The sequence below is a fragment of the Furipterus horrens genome, unplaced genomic scaffold, assembly GCF_987537825.1.
Source record: "Furipterus horrens unplaced genomic scaffold, mFurHor1.1.pri manual_scaffold_4, whole genome shotgun sequence".
In the NCBI taxonomy this organism is placed as follows: Eukaryota; Metazoa; Chordata; class Mammalia; order Chiroptera; family Furipteridae; genus Furipterus; species Furipterus horrens.
Window position 1 is genome coordinate 86,539,362 of NW_028327174.1, and position 15,344 is coordinate 86,554,705.

The 15,344-nt window shown below is 39.1% G+C and overlaps 2 protein-coding genes across 5 annotated transcripts in view; both read left to right on the plus strand.

Moving 5' to 3' along the window:
* Positions 1-15,344, plus strand: part of PARP4 (poly(ADP-ribose) polymerase family member 4) — a 136,894-nt gene that overhangs the window by 40,089 nt on the left and 81,461 nt on the right. For all 4 annotated transcript variants that reach the window (XM_090273714.1, XM_090273716.1, XM_090273717.1 and 1 more), the window contains exons 11-12: positions 5,724-5,861; positions 7,800-7,895. In XM_090273714.1, the coding sequence (XP_090129840.1) occupies positions 5,724-5,861; positions 7,800-7,895 (234 nt within the window). The remainder of the gene's footprint in view (positions 1-5,723; positions 5,862-7,799; positions 7,896-15,344) is intronic.
* LOC150012352 (peptidyl-prolyl cis-trans isomerase A) lies at positions 8,176-8,908 on the plus strand. Its single transcript, XM_090273718.1, has one exon. It carries the CDS (start codon positions 8,214-8,216, stop codon positions 8,706-8,708), a length of 495 nt encoding a protein of 164 aa, XP_090129844.1. The 5' UTR covers positions 8,176-8,213; the 3' UTR covers positions 8,709-8,908.

A 15,344-nucleotide genomic window follows, 5' to 3' on the forward strand; every position in this document is an offset into this window, starting at 1 on the left:
GTTCCTGATTTCAGGGGGAACGCTTTCAGTTTTTCTCCATTGAGTATGATGTTGGCTTCAGGCTTCTCATATATAGCCTTAATTATGTTAATGTATGCTCCCTCTATTCCCATTTTGCTGAGTGTTTTCATCATAAATGGGTGTTGTACTTTATCAAATGCTTTTTCTGCATCTATTGATATGATCATGTGATTTTTGTCTTTCATTTTGTTAAGGTGATGTATTATATTTATTGATTTGCGAATATTAAACCATCCTTGCTTCCCTGGGATGAATCCCACTTGATCGTGATGTATGATCTTTTTGATGTATTGCTGGATCTTGTTTGCCAACATTTTGTTGAGGATTTTAGCATCTATGTTCATCAGTGATATTGGCCTGTAGTTTTCTTTCTTTGTTGTGTCTTGACCTGGTTTTGGAATTAGGGTAATACTGGCTTCATAGAAAGAGTTTGGGATTTTTTCCCTCTTTTTGGATTTTTTGGAATAGTTTGAGGAGGGTAGGAGTTAGTTCTTCCCTAAATGTTTTGTAAAATTCGCCTGTGAAGCCATCTGGTCCAGGGCTTTTGTGTGCCGGGAGATTTTTGATTACTGTTTCAATTTCCTTCTGTGTTATTGGTCTGTTGAGACTTTCTACTTCTTCTTGATTCAGTTTTGGAAGGTTATATGTTTCTAGAAATTTGTCCATTTCTTCTAGGTTGTCAAATTTTTTGCCATACAGTTGTTTGTAGTAATTTCTTACAATTTTTTGTATCTCTGTGGTACCAGTCGTGATTTCTCCTTTTTCGTTTCTGGTTTTGTTTATTTGGGTCCTCTCTCTTTTTTTCTTGATGAGCCTGGCTAAAGGCTTGTCGGTTTTCTTTATCTTTTCAAAGAACCAGCTCCTAGTTTTGTTGATCTTTTGAATTGTTTGTTTAGTCTCTATGTCATTTAATTCTGCTCTGATCTTGATGATTTCCTTCCTTCTACTCTCCCTGGGCTTTGTTGTTGCTGTTCTAGTTCTTAACTGTAGGGTTAGATTTTTTATTTGAGATTCTTCTCTCCTTTTCAGATATGCCTGTATTGCTATAAACTTCCTTCTCGGGACTGCTTTTGCTATGTCCCATAGGTTTTGGGCTGTTGTGTGTTCATTATCATTAGTTTCCCAAAATTTCTTGATTTCTTCTTTGATGTCATTGTTAACCTATTCATTATTTAATAGCATGTTATTCATTCTCCATGAGTTTGGGTGTGTTTGATTTTTTTCTCTGAGGTTGATTTATAGTTTCAAAGCATTGTGGTCTGAAAAGATGCTTGACACAATTTCAATTTTCTTGAATTTGTTGAGGCTTGTTTTGTGTCCTATCATGTGGTCTATCTTTGAAAGTGTCCCATGTGCATTTGAAAAGAATGTATATTTTGCTTCTTTGGGGTGAAAAGTTCTATATATATCAGTTAAGTCCATGTGGTTTAGTGTGTTGTTCAGTGCTTGTATATCCTTGGTGTTTCTTTGCTTCGAAGATCTGTCTGTTGTTGATCATGGAGTGTTAAAGTCCCCTACTATGAGTGTGTTGCTGTTAATATCTTTCTTGTGGTCTTCTAGTATTTTCTTTATGTATTTGGGTGCTCCTATGTTGGGTGCATATATGTTTATCAGTGTTATATCTTCTAGATGGATTGTTCCCTTAAGTATTATGAAATGTCTTTTTTTATAACTTTTTATTACCCTTGCTTTGAAATCTGTTTTGTCTGATATGAGTATGGCTACCCCAGCTTTTTTTTCATGTCCATTTGCTTGGAATACTGTTTTATATCCCTTTACTTTCAGTCTGTGTAAATCTTTTGTTTGAGGTGTGTTTCTTGTAGACAGCAAATATGTGAGTCCTATTTTCTTATCTATTCCGTTGCCTTATATCTTTTGATTGGAGCATTTAATTCATTTACATTTAAGGTTATTATTGACATGTATTTATTTATTTCCCTTTGTACCGTGTTCCTCTCCTCTTTTTTCTTCTTTTTCTTAAAACATTCCCTTTTGCATCTCTTGCAATGCTGGTTTGGTGGAGATGTCTTCTTTTAGTCTTCCTTTGTCTGGGAAACTTTTTATTTCACCTTTTATTTTGAATGAGAGCCTTACTGGGTAGAGTATTCTTCGTTGTAGGCCTTTGGTTTTCATTGCTTGAAATATTTTTGACCATTCCGTTCTGGCTTGTAGTGTTTCTGTTGAGAAATCAGTTGATAGCCTTATCGGAGCTCCCTTGTATGTTATTTGCTGTTTTTCTCTTGCTGCTTTTAGGATTCTCTCTTTGTCTTTGAATGTTGCCACTTTAATTATGATGTACCTTGGAGTGTCAGAGAAGGAAAACTCTGACTCCAAAAAACCTCCGCTGCCTTGCGGCATACCTCTTCAGGGGAAAGGCTAAGGGAGTAAACCCCGACAGAAAATCCGGAGCCGGAGTCCCTAAGGCGGTTTGACGTTGTAGTCAACACCGGCAACTCCTGCGGCGCACCTGAAGCCAAGCTGTATTGACTCCGTCTTTCCCTTGGACCCTTCAGCTGCGAAGAGAGGGGGGGTCTGCTGCATGGGCAACAGCAGACCCTCCATATCACCCTGCCCAGGCTCTGTAGCTTCAGTAGAAGCTACACCATCGTCTCTCGAGACGGACGGATGCCGACGACGACCTTGGAGTGTGTTTTTGGGGGTTCCTCTTCTTTGGGACTCTCTGTGCTTCTTGAACATGAATAACTTTTTCTCATGAGGTTGGGAAATTTTTCTGTCATTACTTCGCCTATCAGCTTTTCTGTTCTTCGTTCCTCTTCTTGTCCCTCTTTTATTCCAATGATCCTGGTATCATTTTTCCTCATGCTATCCTGTAATTCCCTTACATTGTCTTCATACTTTTTCAATCTTTTTTCATTTTGTTGTATTGTCTGGGACTTTTTTTCTACGTTGTCCTGTTAACTCACTGATCCGATCCTCTGCTTCATTTAGCCTGCTTTTGATTGATTCTACTGTGTTTTTCAGTTCAGAGATTGTATTCTTCATTTCTTCCTGGTTCTTGTTGATAGTTTCTATGTCCTTTTTTATGCTGGTGTAGTTCTCCGTAATTTCCCTGTAATTTTCTTGGAGCTGCTGGTAACTTCCTTGGAGGTTGTCGTAGTTGTTTTTGAGGTTGTCAAGTATATTGAGCTTCTTCACCACCACTGTTTTGAATTCCATGTCTGACATTTGGGCTATGTCTATTCTATCTACCTCTCTTTCTGGGGATTCCTCTTTTTTTTTCATTGAGAGGTTGTTTCTGCATCTTACCATGTTGGATTCTTCTTGTTTGTCTTTGTTTTTTGGGTTTGTCTGCTTTGACTTCCCACCTTTGTGGTATGAGATTCTTTATAGGAGATCTGTGGGTCTCTTTGATCTCCTGAGCCTGATGTTTTTGGGATACCCTTTATGTCGTTCGTTTATGCTGCCTGGTTATATATCAGATGCTCTTTGGTGGGACCTTCCTTCTGGCTAGTTGATTGAGAGTCGCTCTGTCCACTTTGTCTTGAGTTCTTTTGTGGAGACGCTGTTAAAAACATAAACACACAACTCAGGCAGGAAACCCACACTCTCAAAAATATTCCCCACCCTCTATCCCACTATCGTCAGGAAATGAGCCAGTATTAATATAAATGTAGAGAGGTTAGGCTTTTATACTATAGGAAGAATAGATAAGAGTTGTTTTTAATGAGGAAAAATATGTTTTTTGAGAGTGGGGATGATAGATTAATAATAGTAGCAAGTAGTGTCGAGACTATGCAAGACAGTATGTAATATTTACATTGTATGTTAATAATAATAAAAGAAAAAGAGGGAGGAATGCAGAATATAGTAAGAAAGTGGAATTGTATAGTATTAGATTTATATAGTAGTTATATTCTATTTAATTAGTGTGAAAGGGAGGTCAGTTCAGCCTTTGTGTGCTGTCTTCTTTTTCTGGATCCATAGCTGGTCTACTGAGGCGGGTCAGAGGTTCCTGATCCTGGCGGCCATGGTGTGTGCCTGCGTGCGGTGGTGGTCACGCACCTGTAACACCCCCGCGCCCGCAGTGGCCAGCGCGTTCGTTTGGCGCCTGTTGGATCCGGCTGGGGTGCTTGTGCACGCATGCACGTGTGCACACACAGTAGCCTGTGCTCTAGCCTCAGGGCTTCTGAGCTACGCCTTGGGAGTCCCTCTCTCGCCCCTTGGGGCGGGGCCCCGGAGACTTGTGCACCTTGGAAGTGAGCATCTGTGAGTCGCAGCCGCCCACTGTTCCCGCACTGGCCTGGGCGGGCACAGGTAGAGTTTGCGCAAGTGAGCTGTGCTCTGGCCTGGTGCCCACTGGGACTGGCCATGGGTATCTGTGCACAGTCTCCTGTGTGCCCAGCGGGCTGACCCTGCGCCCATTGGCGTGTGGATCTTATGCCTGTTAGGGTGGCTTCGAGGAGCACCGGGACGCGCGGCCAGTGACCTGGCTGCGTGCCTGGGCCAGTGGATGACGGCACCTCTCCATGCGCACCCCAAGGGGAGGGTTGGGGAGTGGGCAAGTGCACTTCTGCACCTGCGCTCTTCAAGAATGTCCTATCACCCCTGACCTTTCCTCCCCTCTCCGCAGCACACAAGAGAAAAATATAAAGGAAAAACACGTTCTTACATACACAGCAGCAGGCTGTTTCTTGTCTCTCAGCGCCAGATGCCACTTGGCCCACTCCTGGCTCTGCCAGTGGGCAGAGACCTGCTTTCCTCCTGATTCCTCTCTGGGGAAGCCTGTGGTCACTAAAAAGTCTTTGTGTACTTCCAGCCGCAGTTTGGGGATCCAACCCAGTCAGAAATCCCGTCTCATTCCTTTTTCCTTTGTTATCCTCACCAAACAGCTCATTCCCAGATGGTCTCTGATGCAGTAGTGCCAAGGCTCAACTCCTGCCATGTCCAGACGCTCACTGAGATGTTCTGTCTGCAATCATTCCAAACTGCAGATGGGTCTCGGGAGCCAGAAAGCACAGCCTCCCCTCACTTCTCCACCATCTTCGAACCTTTCTTGACCACATCTCTCTGAACCTGGTTATTTTCCTTAGAAACATTTATAGTCAGGCATTTGTTAACTTGTTGATTTTTGTTTCTTCTTAGAATGTAAACTCCATGAAGCCAGAAACCATATTATTTTCCTTCCAGTGCCTGGCAAAATACTTGGCACAGATTCTACTTATTGAATGAATGCATGCATGAGTGAATGGGCTCATTCAACCTGTATATTTTATATAGTATATAGCATATGACAAAATTGGGAATCAGTGGGTTTTGTAACCTACTTTTTAAATAAAAAACTATTTTAGAGAGAGGAAGAGAGAGAGAGAGAGAGAGAAGCATTGAGTTTTTGTTCCACTTATTTATGCATTCATTGGTTGATTCTTGTAAGAACCCTGACCAGGGATTGAACGTGCAACCTTGGCTTATCAGGATTCACTCTAACCAACTGACCTGCTGAGCCAGAGCCTTGTAACCTACTTTTAAAATTTATATTTTACTATAAGTTTTACTTCTTGTCCTTATTTATTTTTTGTGTTATTTTTAATGGCTATAATGGCTGCATAATATTTCCAAGATACAATGTGTTGTGATTCATTGCATGAAGACATTTTGGCTGTTTTGTGGTTTCTGTTGCTTATAATGATTTTTTACTTTGCTTTCAATTGTGTAACCTCAAAGTTTTCTTCTAATTCTTACAGTAAAATACCAGTGGACATCCTGCAGATATTTAGAGTTGGCAGAGTGAATGAAAGTACAGAGTTTTTGAGCCAGCTTGGCAACGTAAAGCCCTTGCTGCATGGCTCTCCTGTGCAGAGCTTTGTAGGAATCCTGTCCCGGTAAGAATGTGCCGTCTTCATTTGCCAAGTTTTTCAGCCTCACTAATATAAAGTGTCTTACTTCTTTTCAGATTTTTTCATGTATGACATGAGTCTCTCTTCAGTTAAAATCATCCAGCTAACTGCATTCCAGAGGAAACTGAACACTTTAAATTATGAATATATAATTTAAGTGATGTTTATTATATATATTTTAAGTGTAGTATATGGATATGAATTGTTTCTTGAAGGCAGTGTCATATAAAGAAGGTGATTATCTATTTTATGAGTTTTCCATGTGTGTCTGATCTAGGGATAGTCCAAAACGTAAAGAGAAAGGTCTAATTAGAATGTGCAGATACTATTCAATATATCACTATAGTTTTCTGTTTGCTTTGAATAACTACGTAATATTAGAGCTGAAACTGAAGGCATAGGAAGCGGGAGAAAATATGATTGGATCTGGATAATAATTAATACTTAATAAGAAACTTAAAAAGAAACATACAAGATCCATCAGGAAAAAAACTTTCCACAGACATTGAGGGACCCAGAAGATACTTGCACTAATCAAAAGGATGCCAATTTTCCTTGCATTAACCAATAAATTTAGTGGTATCATAGTAAAAGTACTAATAAGATTTTGTAAAAAGTAAAAAAAACCCTAATCCTAACCCTGAAAAGAAGAATAACAAGGGAGGGTTAACCAGGCAAACAGTAAAAATAAATTATAAAGCTATATTAAAACAGTGAGGTGCTATATAAATGGATGAATGAACAGAATAAAGAGGTCACAAATAAACACAAAAATAGAGGACTTACTATATGATAAAAGTAGCTTTTTTCTTTGTGGAAGAAACATAATTTTTTCAATACTATATATTGGGATAAAGAGATAACTACCTGGAAAAAAACCAGAAAGTAGGACCCTTATCTCATTTCTCACACTTAAATTAACTTCACATGGAGCAAAGATTTAAATATTAAAAATAAAATTGTAAAGGTACTAAATGAAAAACAGGAGACTATAAAAACTAATAATCTTTGAGTAGGAATGGCCATTCTAAAGAGGACTAAAACCCAAAGCTATTTTACAAAATTAATTTCCTCTCACAATACAAAATTCATTCTGATCTTCACAGAGATAATGTGAGTTATCTGAATGCCACACATCCAATAGAAACTGTATATGACCTTGAGCAGGGGAGAAATACAGTCGGTGTTGGGCTTAAACATTGTCCAACTGAGCACCGGGGGACTTGGGCCTGAAGAAGGCTGAGCCCAGAGACAGTAGAAATGGCCAGCAGCCCAGGGCTGCTCAAGACAGTGATAAGAAACAGGCCATAGCCTAGGTGATTTTCATGGCCCCTGGAATGCCTTCTATGGGGTTACTTGGAGATGCATTTTTCTTTTCATTTCATGCTATTTATTTGTTGTCTTTTAATTGGTGTATTTATATTTATCTAGCCTTGTTAAGGTATGATTGGAAAATAACATGATTTTTTAAAGGTATGCAATGTGATGATTAAACATTGTAAAATGATTACCACCATCAAGTTAATTAACATTTCCATATCTTACACAGTTACCTTATTTTTTTTCTTGTGGTGAGAACACAAGATCTACCCTCTTAGCCAAATGCAAGCATACAGTTCAGTATTATTAATTATAATTCCGTCCTGTACATTATAGCTATAGAATTTATTCATCTTATAAATGAAAGTTTGTACCCTTTGACCAGCATCTTCCCATTTCCCCCAGTCCTTGGAAACCACTATTCTATTCTTTGGTTCTATGAATTCTACTTTTTTAGATTCCACGTATAAGGATGTCATACAGTATTTCTGCATCTGGCTCACTTCACTTAGCATAATACCCTTTAAATAGCACCTATGAATTATAAGACTATAATAAAAATTCTTTTTTCTAGTAGACATTATAATGCCCTTTTCTTTTTAGGGGGTTGCTTTTGCCCAAAGTAGTTGAGGATCGTGGAGTAAAAAGAACCGACATTGGAAATCTTGGGAGTGGAATATATTTCAGTGATTCAATCAGGTTAGTACTGATGTATCCTTAATCATGTTACTCATACGCATTACCAAGGAATAATTGCTGAATGCTTGCTATATATTTCCCTCTTTCTTTGGTGAGGGATTTCTCACCCAAGGAACAGATAATTCATTTATTTATCAACCTAAAAAGCTTCTACAGAGCAAGAGAAACTGCCAACAGAACAAAAAGGCAATCAACTGAATGGGAGAAGATATATGCAAACAACAGTTTCTGACAGGGGTTAGTATTCAATTTATATAAAGAACACATACGGCCTTGCAGACGCCGCCGCCGCCGCCCCGGATATTCCCGCATCCAGCCATGGTCAACCCCACCGTGTTCTTCGACATCGCTGCCGACGGCGAGCCCTTGGGCCGCGTCTCCTTCGAGCTGTTTGCAGACAAAGTCCCAAAGACGGCAGAAAACTTTCGTGTTCTGAGCACCGGGGAGAAAGGATTTGGTTATAAAGGTTCCTGCTTTCACAGAATTATTCCGGGATTTATGTGCCAGGGTGGGGACTTCACACGCCACAATGGCACAGGCGGCAAGTCCATCTACGGGGAGAAATTCGATGATGAGAATTTCATCCTGAAGCACACAGGTCCTGGCATCTTGTCCATGGCAAATGCTGGACCCAACACAAACGGTTCCCAGTTCTTCATCTGCACGGCCAAGACCGAGTGGCTGGATGGCAAGCATGTGGTCTTCGGCCAGGTGAAAGATGGCATGGGTGTTGTGACAGCCATGGAGCGCTATGGGTCCAGGAATGGCAAGACCAGCAAGAAGATTACCATTACTGACTGTGGACAACTCTAATACATTTGACGTGGGTTTTATTTTAACCACCAGACCATTCCTTCTGTAGCTCAGGAGAGCACCCCTTCACCCCTCTCTGCTTGGAAATGTTCTGTAATCTTCGTGCTCTCGCCGCAGTTCATTGGGTTCCATATTTTCCTTACCCCTTCCAAGTCTAGCTGGATTGCAGAGTTAAGTTTATGATTATGAAATAAAAACTAATCAACAACAACAACAACAACAAAAACACATACAATTTAACACTAAATGAACAAACAATCCAATTAAAAATTGGGCAGAGGTCCTGAACAGACATTTTTCCCAAAACATACAGATGGCCAACAGATATGTTCAACTTCACTAGCTATTAGGAAAATGCAAATGAAAACGACAATGAGAAACCACCTCATACCTGCTAGGATGTCTATTATCAACAAAACAAGTATCATTTATCTTCTTTCTGTCCAGAAAGTATCCACCCATGTAATATGAAAAACAGGCATTTATTAATGAAGATACAAGATTCAAGAAACATTGTACATAGGACGGTGACACCTCAGTCACCTTCAAAGTAGGTACCTTGGAACCTCACACTGTTCTCCCAGTCGCCATCAGCTGCTTTGTTGTATTTTCCTGAATCTCACTGATAGTCTGAAATCTCTTCAAGGGTGATTTTAGTTTTGGGAAAAGCCAGAAGTTGCAGGCTGCCAAATCTGGGCTGTAGTGAGGCCGAGTCACCTGGGTGATTGATGTTTCATCAAAAAACTCTGCACGAGACATGTGTTGTCATGACAAAGCTGCCAATCACCAGTTGCCCATAACTGCAGCCTTCTGAATCATCCGAATAGTTTCCATGGAAGAATGTTCAAGCTTAATGCAAAATTTGATGCAGCTTGGTTGCTCTACTCACTCAGACATTTTGAATGCGACAGCCACACAGCACACATGCTCACTAAATGGCATCTACTGCCCCCATTGACCAGTACAGTGAAGTGGTCATTGTGCATGGATGTGCATTCCAGTCCACTCTCCTTGGCTGCCAGGTTACATTGATGTCATGCAAACTGCTCTTATTATATTAATAATGATTGGACCTTTTTTTGGACAGACCTCATATAATGGAATAGATGAAATACCACTCTTTGCAACAACATGGTTTGCTCTTGAGAATATCATACTAAGCAAAAATAAGTCAGACAGAAAAAGTTAAGAACTATATGATTTCTCTCATATGTGGAATATAAAACTGAAAGAAACAAGTGAACAAACAACACAAACAAAAACTCATAAATAACAGACAATAGTATGGTTGCTACCAGAGGGGGAGGGAGTGAGGGAGGTAGGAGAAAGTAAAGAGAAGGATAAATGGTAATGGAAGGAGACTTAACTTGAGGTGGTGAGTGCACAATACAATATATAGATGATTTATTATAGAACCGTCCACTTGAAACCTACATAATTTTATTAACCAATGTCACCCCAATAAATTTAAATTAAAAACTCATGACAAATTTTAAAAAAGAAACAGGTAACTGAAAGCAGCCAGTTTTCTCAGTGGACAGAAGTGTCTTTTGCAGTGAATAGCAGGAAAATTATATTTTAAATCATCTTAGTGATTTTACTACCCCAAGAGCTTATACATACATGTACCAATTAATCCTTAAACAGCCTCCTGATTGTCCTATTGTTATCTCCTTATCACATATGAGAACACTGAGGGCCAGTGAGGGTATCTTGTCCAAAGTCACATAGCATTTTGTGTTTCTCTAGACCCAGCAATCTTAACTTCTACAGCACATGACCTCTCTTCTAAGTAATTTATTTTATATTAACTCTATACACCTGGAATAATATTTTACCTTCAAAGCCCTCGTTAATAATTAAATCTTTCCTCTTAATAGCCACAATATATTGTGCACCTGGTCTGTGGTAGGCACCAGACTAAGAGCTTCATGTACATGGTCATAAACCTCACAGATGGCATTATCACATCATCTTATGGAAAGGAAACAGACTTATGGAGATTAAGTAACTTGCCTAAAGTCACCAAGCTAGTAAAGAAGAAACCTGGGACAAAGGATAATTATCCAGGATATTTAAAAATAATTATCCAGGATATTTAATCATCTAGGGTATGTAAAGAGGTTCTACAAATCAATAAGAAAAAGATAACCCAATAAGCAAATGGGCAAAGATATTAATAGGAATCTTAACAGAAGAGGAAACATGTATGGAAAATAACATTTGAAGATAAGTAATCAAGAAAATGAAAAGTAAACCATGATGCTACGGTTTTTTACACCTACCACATTGACCAAAACAATAGTTTAACATCTCGAGGTGTTGGTAAGACTCTAGATCCATTTGAACTCTCAAACACTGCTAGTAAGGAGTATAACTGATAAACCTTCTTGCTAAAAGTTTTCGCATTACTTGGTATAATTGAAAGTAAGAGTTGATGGCATTACTCAGGAATCCTGTAAGTTGGCCTGTGAACCAGAAAGCTGCGCTTCCCAATTGTGCTGCACATTGGAATCACCAGGGGGAATTCCACTGGTGCAACACTGGTTCTGATTTTCCCCCAGAAAAGTTAAATTAGGATCTCTAGAAGTGAGGCCTGGATATCAATAGTTTTTAAGCTCCTGGATAATTGTAATAAGCAACCTGAGTCAAGAATCACTACCCTAGAAAAACTCTAGATCACGAGGCATGTATGAGAATGGCTAAGATCACTAGTAACAAAACACTGGAAGTAATGCACACATCCAATGACATTGCAATGAATCAATACATTTTAGTGTGGTACTACATGGCATTTAATTAATTAATTAATTAATTTCATTCTTATCCAAGGATGTTTTGTTGATTTTAGAGAGAGGAAGGGGGAGAGAGAGGGATAGAGAGATAAAAAAGGAGAGAAACAGGAACATTGATCAGTTGCCTCCTGTACATGCCCCAACTGGGAATTGAACCTGCAACCTTTTTGCTGTGTGGGACAAGGCTCCAACCTACTGAGCCACCTGGCCAGAGCCCTACATGGCACTTTTAACAGGTGACTTCCAACTGCACATGTTAAATGGATGAGCCTGGGAACATAACACAGAGCAAAAAAGATATGATTCTATACATATGAAAAGTTAAGAAACAAGCAAAACTACACTTTATATTGTCGAGGGACATGTAACTGTGTCAATACCATAAAAGAAAGAAAATGATATGCACAAAAATTAAGACAGTGATTAGATCACCTCTGGATGGCAGGGGAGGTGATACCAACAGAAATATTGATGATATTCTATTCTTAAACTAGGTCTAGGTAAGTTATATGGCTGTCTTATTATAATTATTAGAAATTAACATATTACAGATGCTCTTTTTTTTAATTTTTATCTATTGATTTTAGAGAGGAAGGGAGAGAGAGAAACATGGATTTGTTTCACTTATTTGTGCATTCACTAGTTGATTCTTGTATATGTCCTAACTGGGGATTGAACCCTCAATCTTGGCGTGTGGGACGATGCTCTAACCAACTGAGCTACCTAGCCAGAGCTACAAATGCTCTTTTATTTATAAAATATTTCAAAGTGAAAATTCTTAGATATTTAAAAAAATTTTTACTCATTGGTGTTCAGTTGGATTTAACCAAATTGAAGTCCTTCATGACTTCCAACAGAGTATTTTGGTGAAGTGAATAGAGCCAAATTGCAGTGGACTGAGATGTGGTCAGCAAGCAGCTATGAAAATTGGACAGATGTGTATGCAAAAAAATATGAAACTAGGCCACTTTCTTAAAATTCTAAGTTTTTTAAAAAATAAAAGAAATTTGATTAAAAAATTAATTGGCATTTGGTTGAATTTAACCAAATTGAAGTAAGCCGTTTATGACTTTCGACAGAGTGGTTTCAATGACAGTGTGAATAGAACCAAACAGCAGTGGACTGAAAAGTGGTCACTGACTCTATGAATGGTAGTGAGAAAGGGAGGAGACAGAGAGGGAGCAGATGAAGAGGTCTAGAGGGCAAACTCAAGGCCCAGTTTCCATGGCAAAGAGCATATTTGTAATTACAGGAAAAGAGCCACACAGAAAGGAGAGGTGCATAGGAGGAATAGAAGAAATTGATTACTTTTTGTTACAGTGCAAATCTTAGAGAGTATGGAACAAATGGTTAACAGGCAACCGTTTTACATTTTGGTCTTGAACTTTGAGAAAACAGGTACATTTCCAAAATTTGCTCCCAAAACTGTCCCAACTTGTGTTCCTCATAGCAGGGTTACTTTATTAAAGCTGCTCATTCCTGAAGAATGTTACAACAAAATCTCTTACTTGGGTGTCATTTGAAATTTTTATATTTCTATTTGGATTCAGAAGGTTCATGAGAATACAGCACCCATCTTTCCTTTCTTATTTGGTATTTAACATTCTTTCTGAGCTTCAGTGAATAGAATTAATCTACTTTTTCTTAAGTAATAACATGAGTTTTTATTCTTCTCTTGCTCCACTCTGGTGTTTATTAGACAGAAATACATGTATTTTAGTAGCTAATAAAGATTTGGGGTATGGTGGAATTCCCCCTGGGAATGAAGTACTTTTAGCACCACCTAGCACAACAGAAGAGCAATCTAAATATCTGTTTCATCAAATTTTTACTTTTTACTATATTTTATTGATTATGCTTTTACAGTTGTCCCATTTTCCCCTTTGCCCCTCTCCACCCAATACCCCACATACCCTCTGGCAATAACCCCCACTTAGTTCATGTCCATGGGTCATGCATACAAATTATTTGGCAATTCCATTTCCTATACTGTTCTTAAGAGCCCCCTATCTATTCTGTACCTACCAATTTGTTCTTAATCCCTGCACCTTTTGCCCCATTCCCTGCTTCCACCTCCCAACTGATAACCATCCAAATGATCTCCATATCTATGATTGCTTCTGTTCTGCTTGTTTGCTTAGTTTCTTTTTTAGATTAATTGTTGATAGTTGTGAATTTATTGCCATTTTAATGTTCATAGTTTTGATCTTCTTTTTTCTTAAGTCCCTTTACCATTTCATATAATAATGGCTTGGTGATGATGAACTACTTTAGCTTTACCTTGTCTGAGAAGCACTTTATCTGCCCTTCCATTCTAAATGATAGCTTTGCTGGATAGAGTAATCTTGGTCGTAGGTCCTTGCTTTTCATCACATTGAATACTTTTTGCCAGTTCCTTTTTGCCTGCGAAGTTTCTTTTGAGAAATCAGCTGACAGTCTTATGTGAACTCCTTCATAGGTAACTCTCTTTTTTTTTTTTTTTCCTCCCCTTGCTGCTTTTAAGATTCTCTTTATCTTGAACCTTTGGCATTTTAATTATGATATGTCTTGGTGTGGTCCTGTTGGGTCCATCTTGTTTGGGACTCTCAGCTTCCTGGATTTGGATATCTATTTCCTTCACCAAATTAGGGAAGTTTTTTTTCATTATTTTTTCAAATAAGTTTTCAATATCTTGCTCTGCTCTTTCTCTTCTTCTTCTGGCACCCTTATGATTCGATTGTTGGTACCTTTTAAGTTGTCCCAGAGGCTCCTAAACCTATCCTTGTTTTTTTTTTAATTCATTTTTCTTCATATTGTTCTGAATGAATGCATTTTTCTTCCTTATATTCCAAATCATTGATTTTATTCTCAGCTTTATCACTCCACTATTGGTTTTCTGTAAATTTCTCTTTATTTCACTGAGAGAATCCTTCATATCTGCCTGGGTCTTTTTTATGCTCTTGAAGTACCCAATGAGTTTCTTGAGCATCCTTATAACCAATGTTTTGAACTCTGCATCTAGTAGATTGCTTATCTCCATTTTGTTTGGTTCTTTTTCTGGAGTTTTGTTCTGTATTTTCATTTGGCCCATATTTCTTTGTCTCCTCATTTTGGCAGCCTCCCTATGTTTGTTTCTATGTATTACATAGAGCTTCTTTAACTCCCTGTCTTAGTAGTGTGGCCTATTGTAGAAAAGCACACCAGCAAATTGGATGGTGTGGAGCCTTAGGTAATTGCCAGGGTAGGGCAACTGGTGTGAACCAGGCTGATGGAGTCTCCGATGGTGTGGCCCGCTCTGTGCTCTTTGTAGGGGAGGCTCAGAAAGGGAACAATGCCACTGGCCTCTGGAGTTTTGTCCATAAATAAGCTGTCCCCAGCACTCGCCATGCTGCCAGACACTTTAGTTTTGTTACAGAGCAAAAGGGGGTTCTTTCACATGGCGCCTTGGTGTAAAACCCAACAACTAGTGTTGAGGAAAACAGGTCTTTATTTATAGTGTTCCAACCTGGAGAGGGCAGTGAGCACTTCAGCTCAGAGCCTTGTTCTCCCACGGGACCCAGCACTTCCCGTGCTCCCCAAAAGGCTATAAGCCAAAAACATTCCCAGAAGTTCACCCCTTATCTGTCAGGTCTCTCCTTCAGGATCTGGGGTACGATGTCATCAGCCTCTGTATAATAGTCCAGGAAAACATGTGCCATGTTGCCCTGGATCACGCATGGTCCTCTCCCTTTCAAAGCCACATGGAGTTCCTTCTCTTCCCTCCTTCCAAACCATGTGGATCTCCTTTCCTCCTCCTCTAAAATGGTTGCCACCTATTTTTAAATCCCTGACTGCGTCCTGTGATGCAGTGGGCGTGGTAACC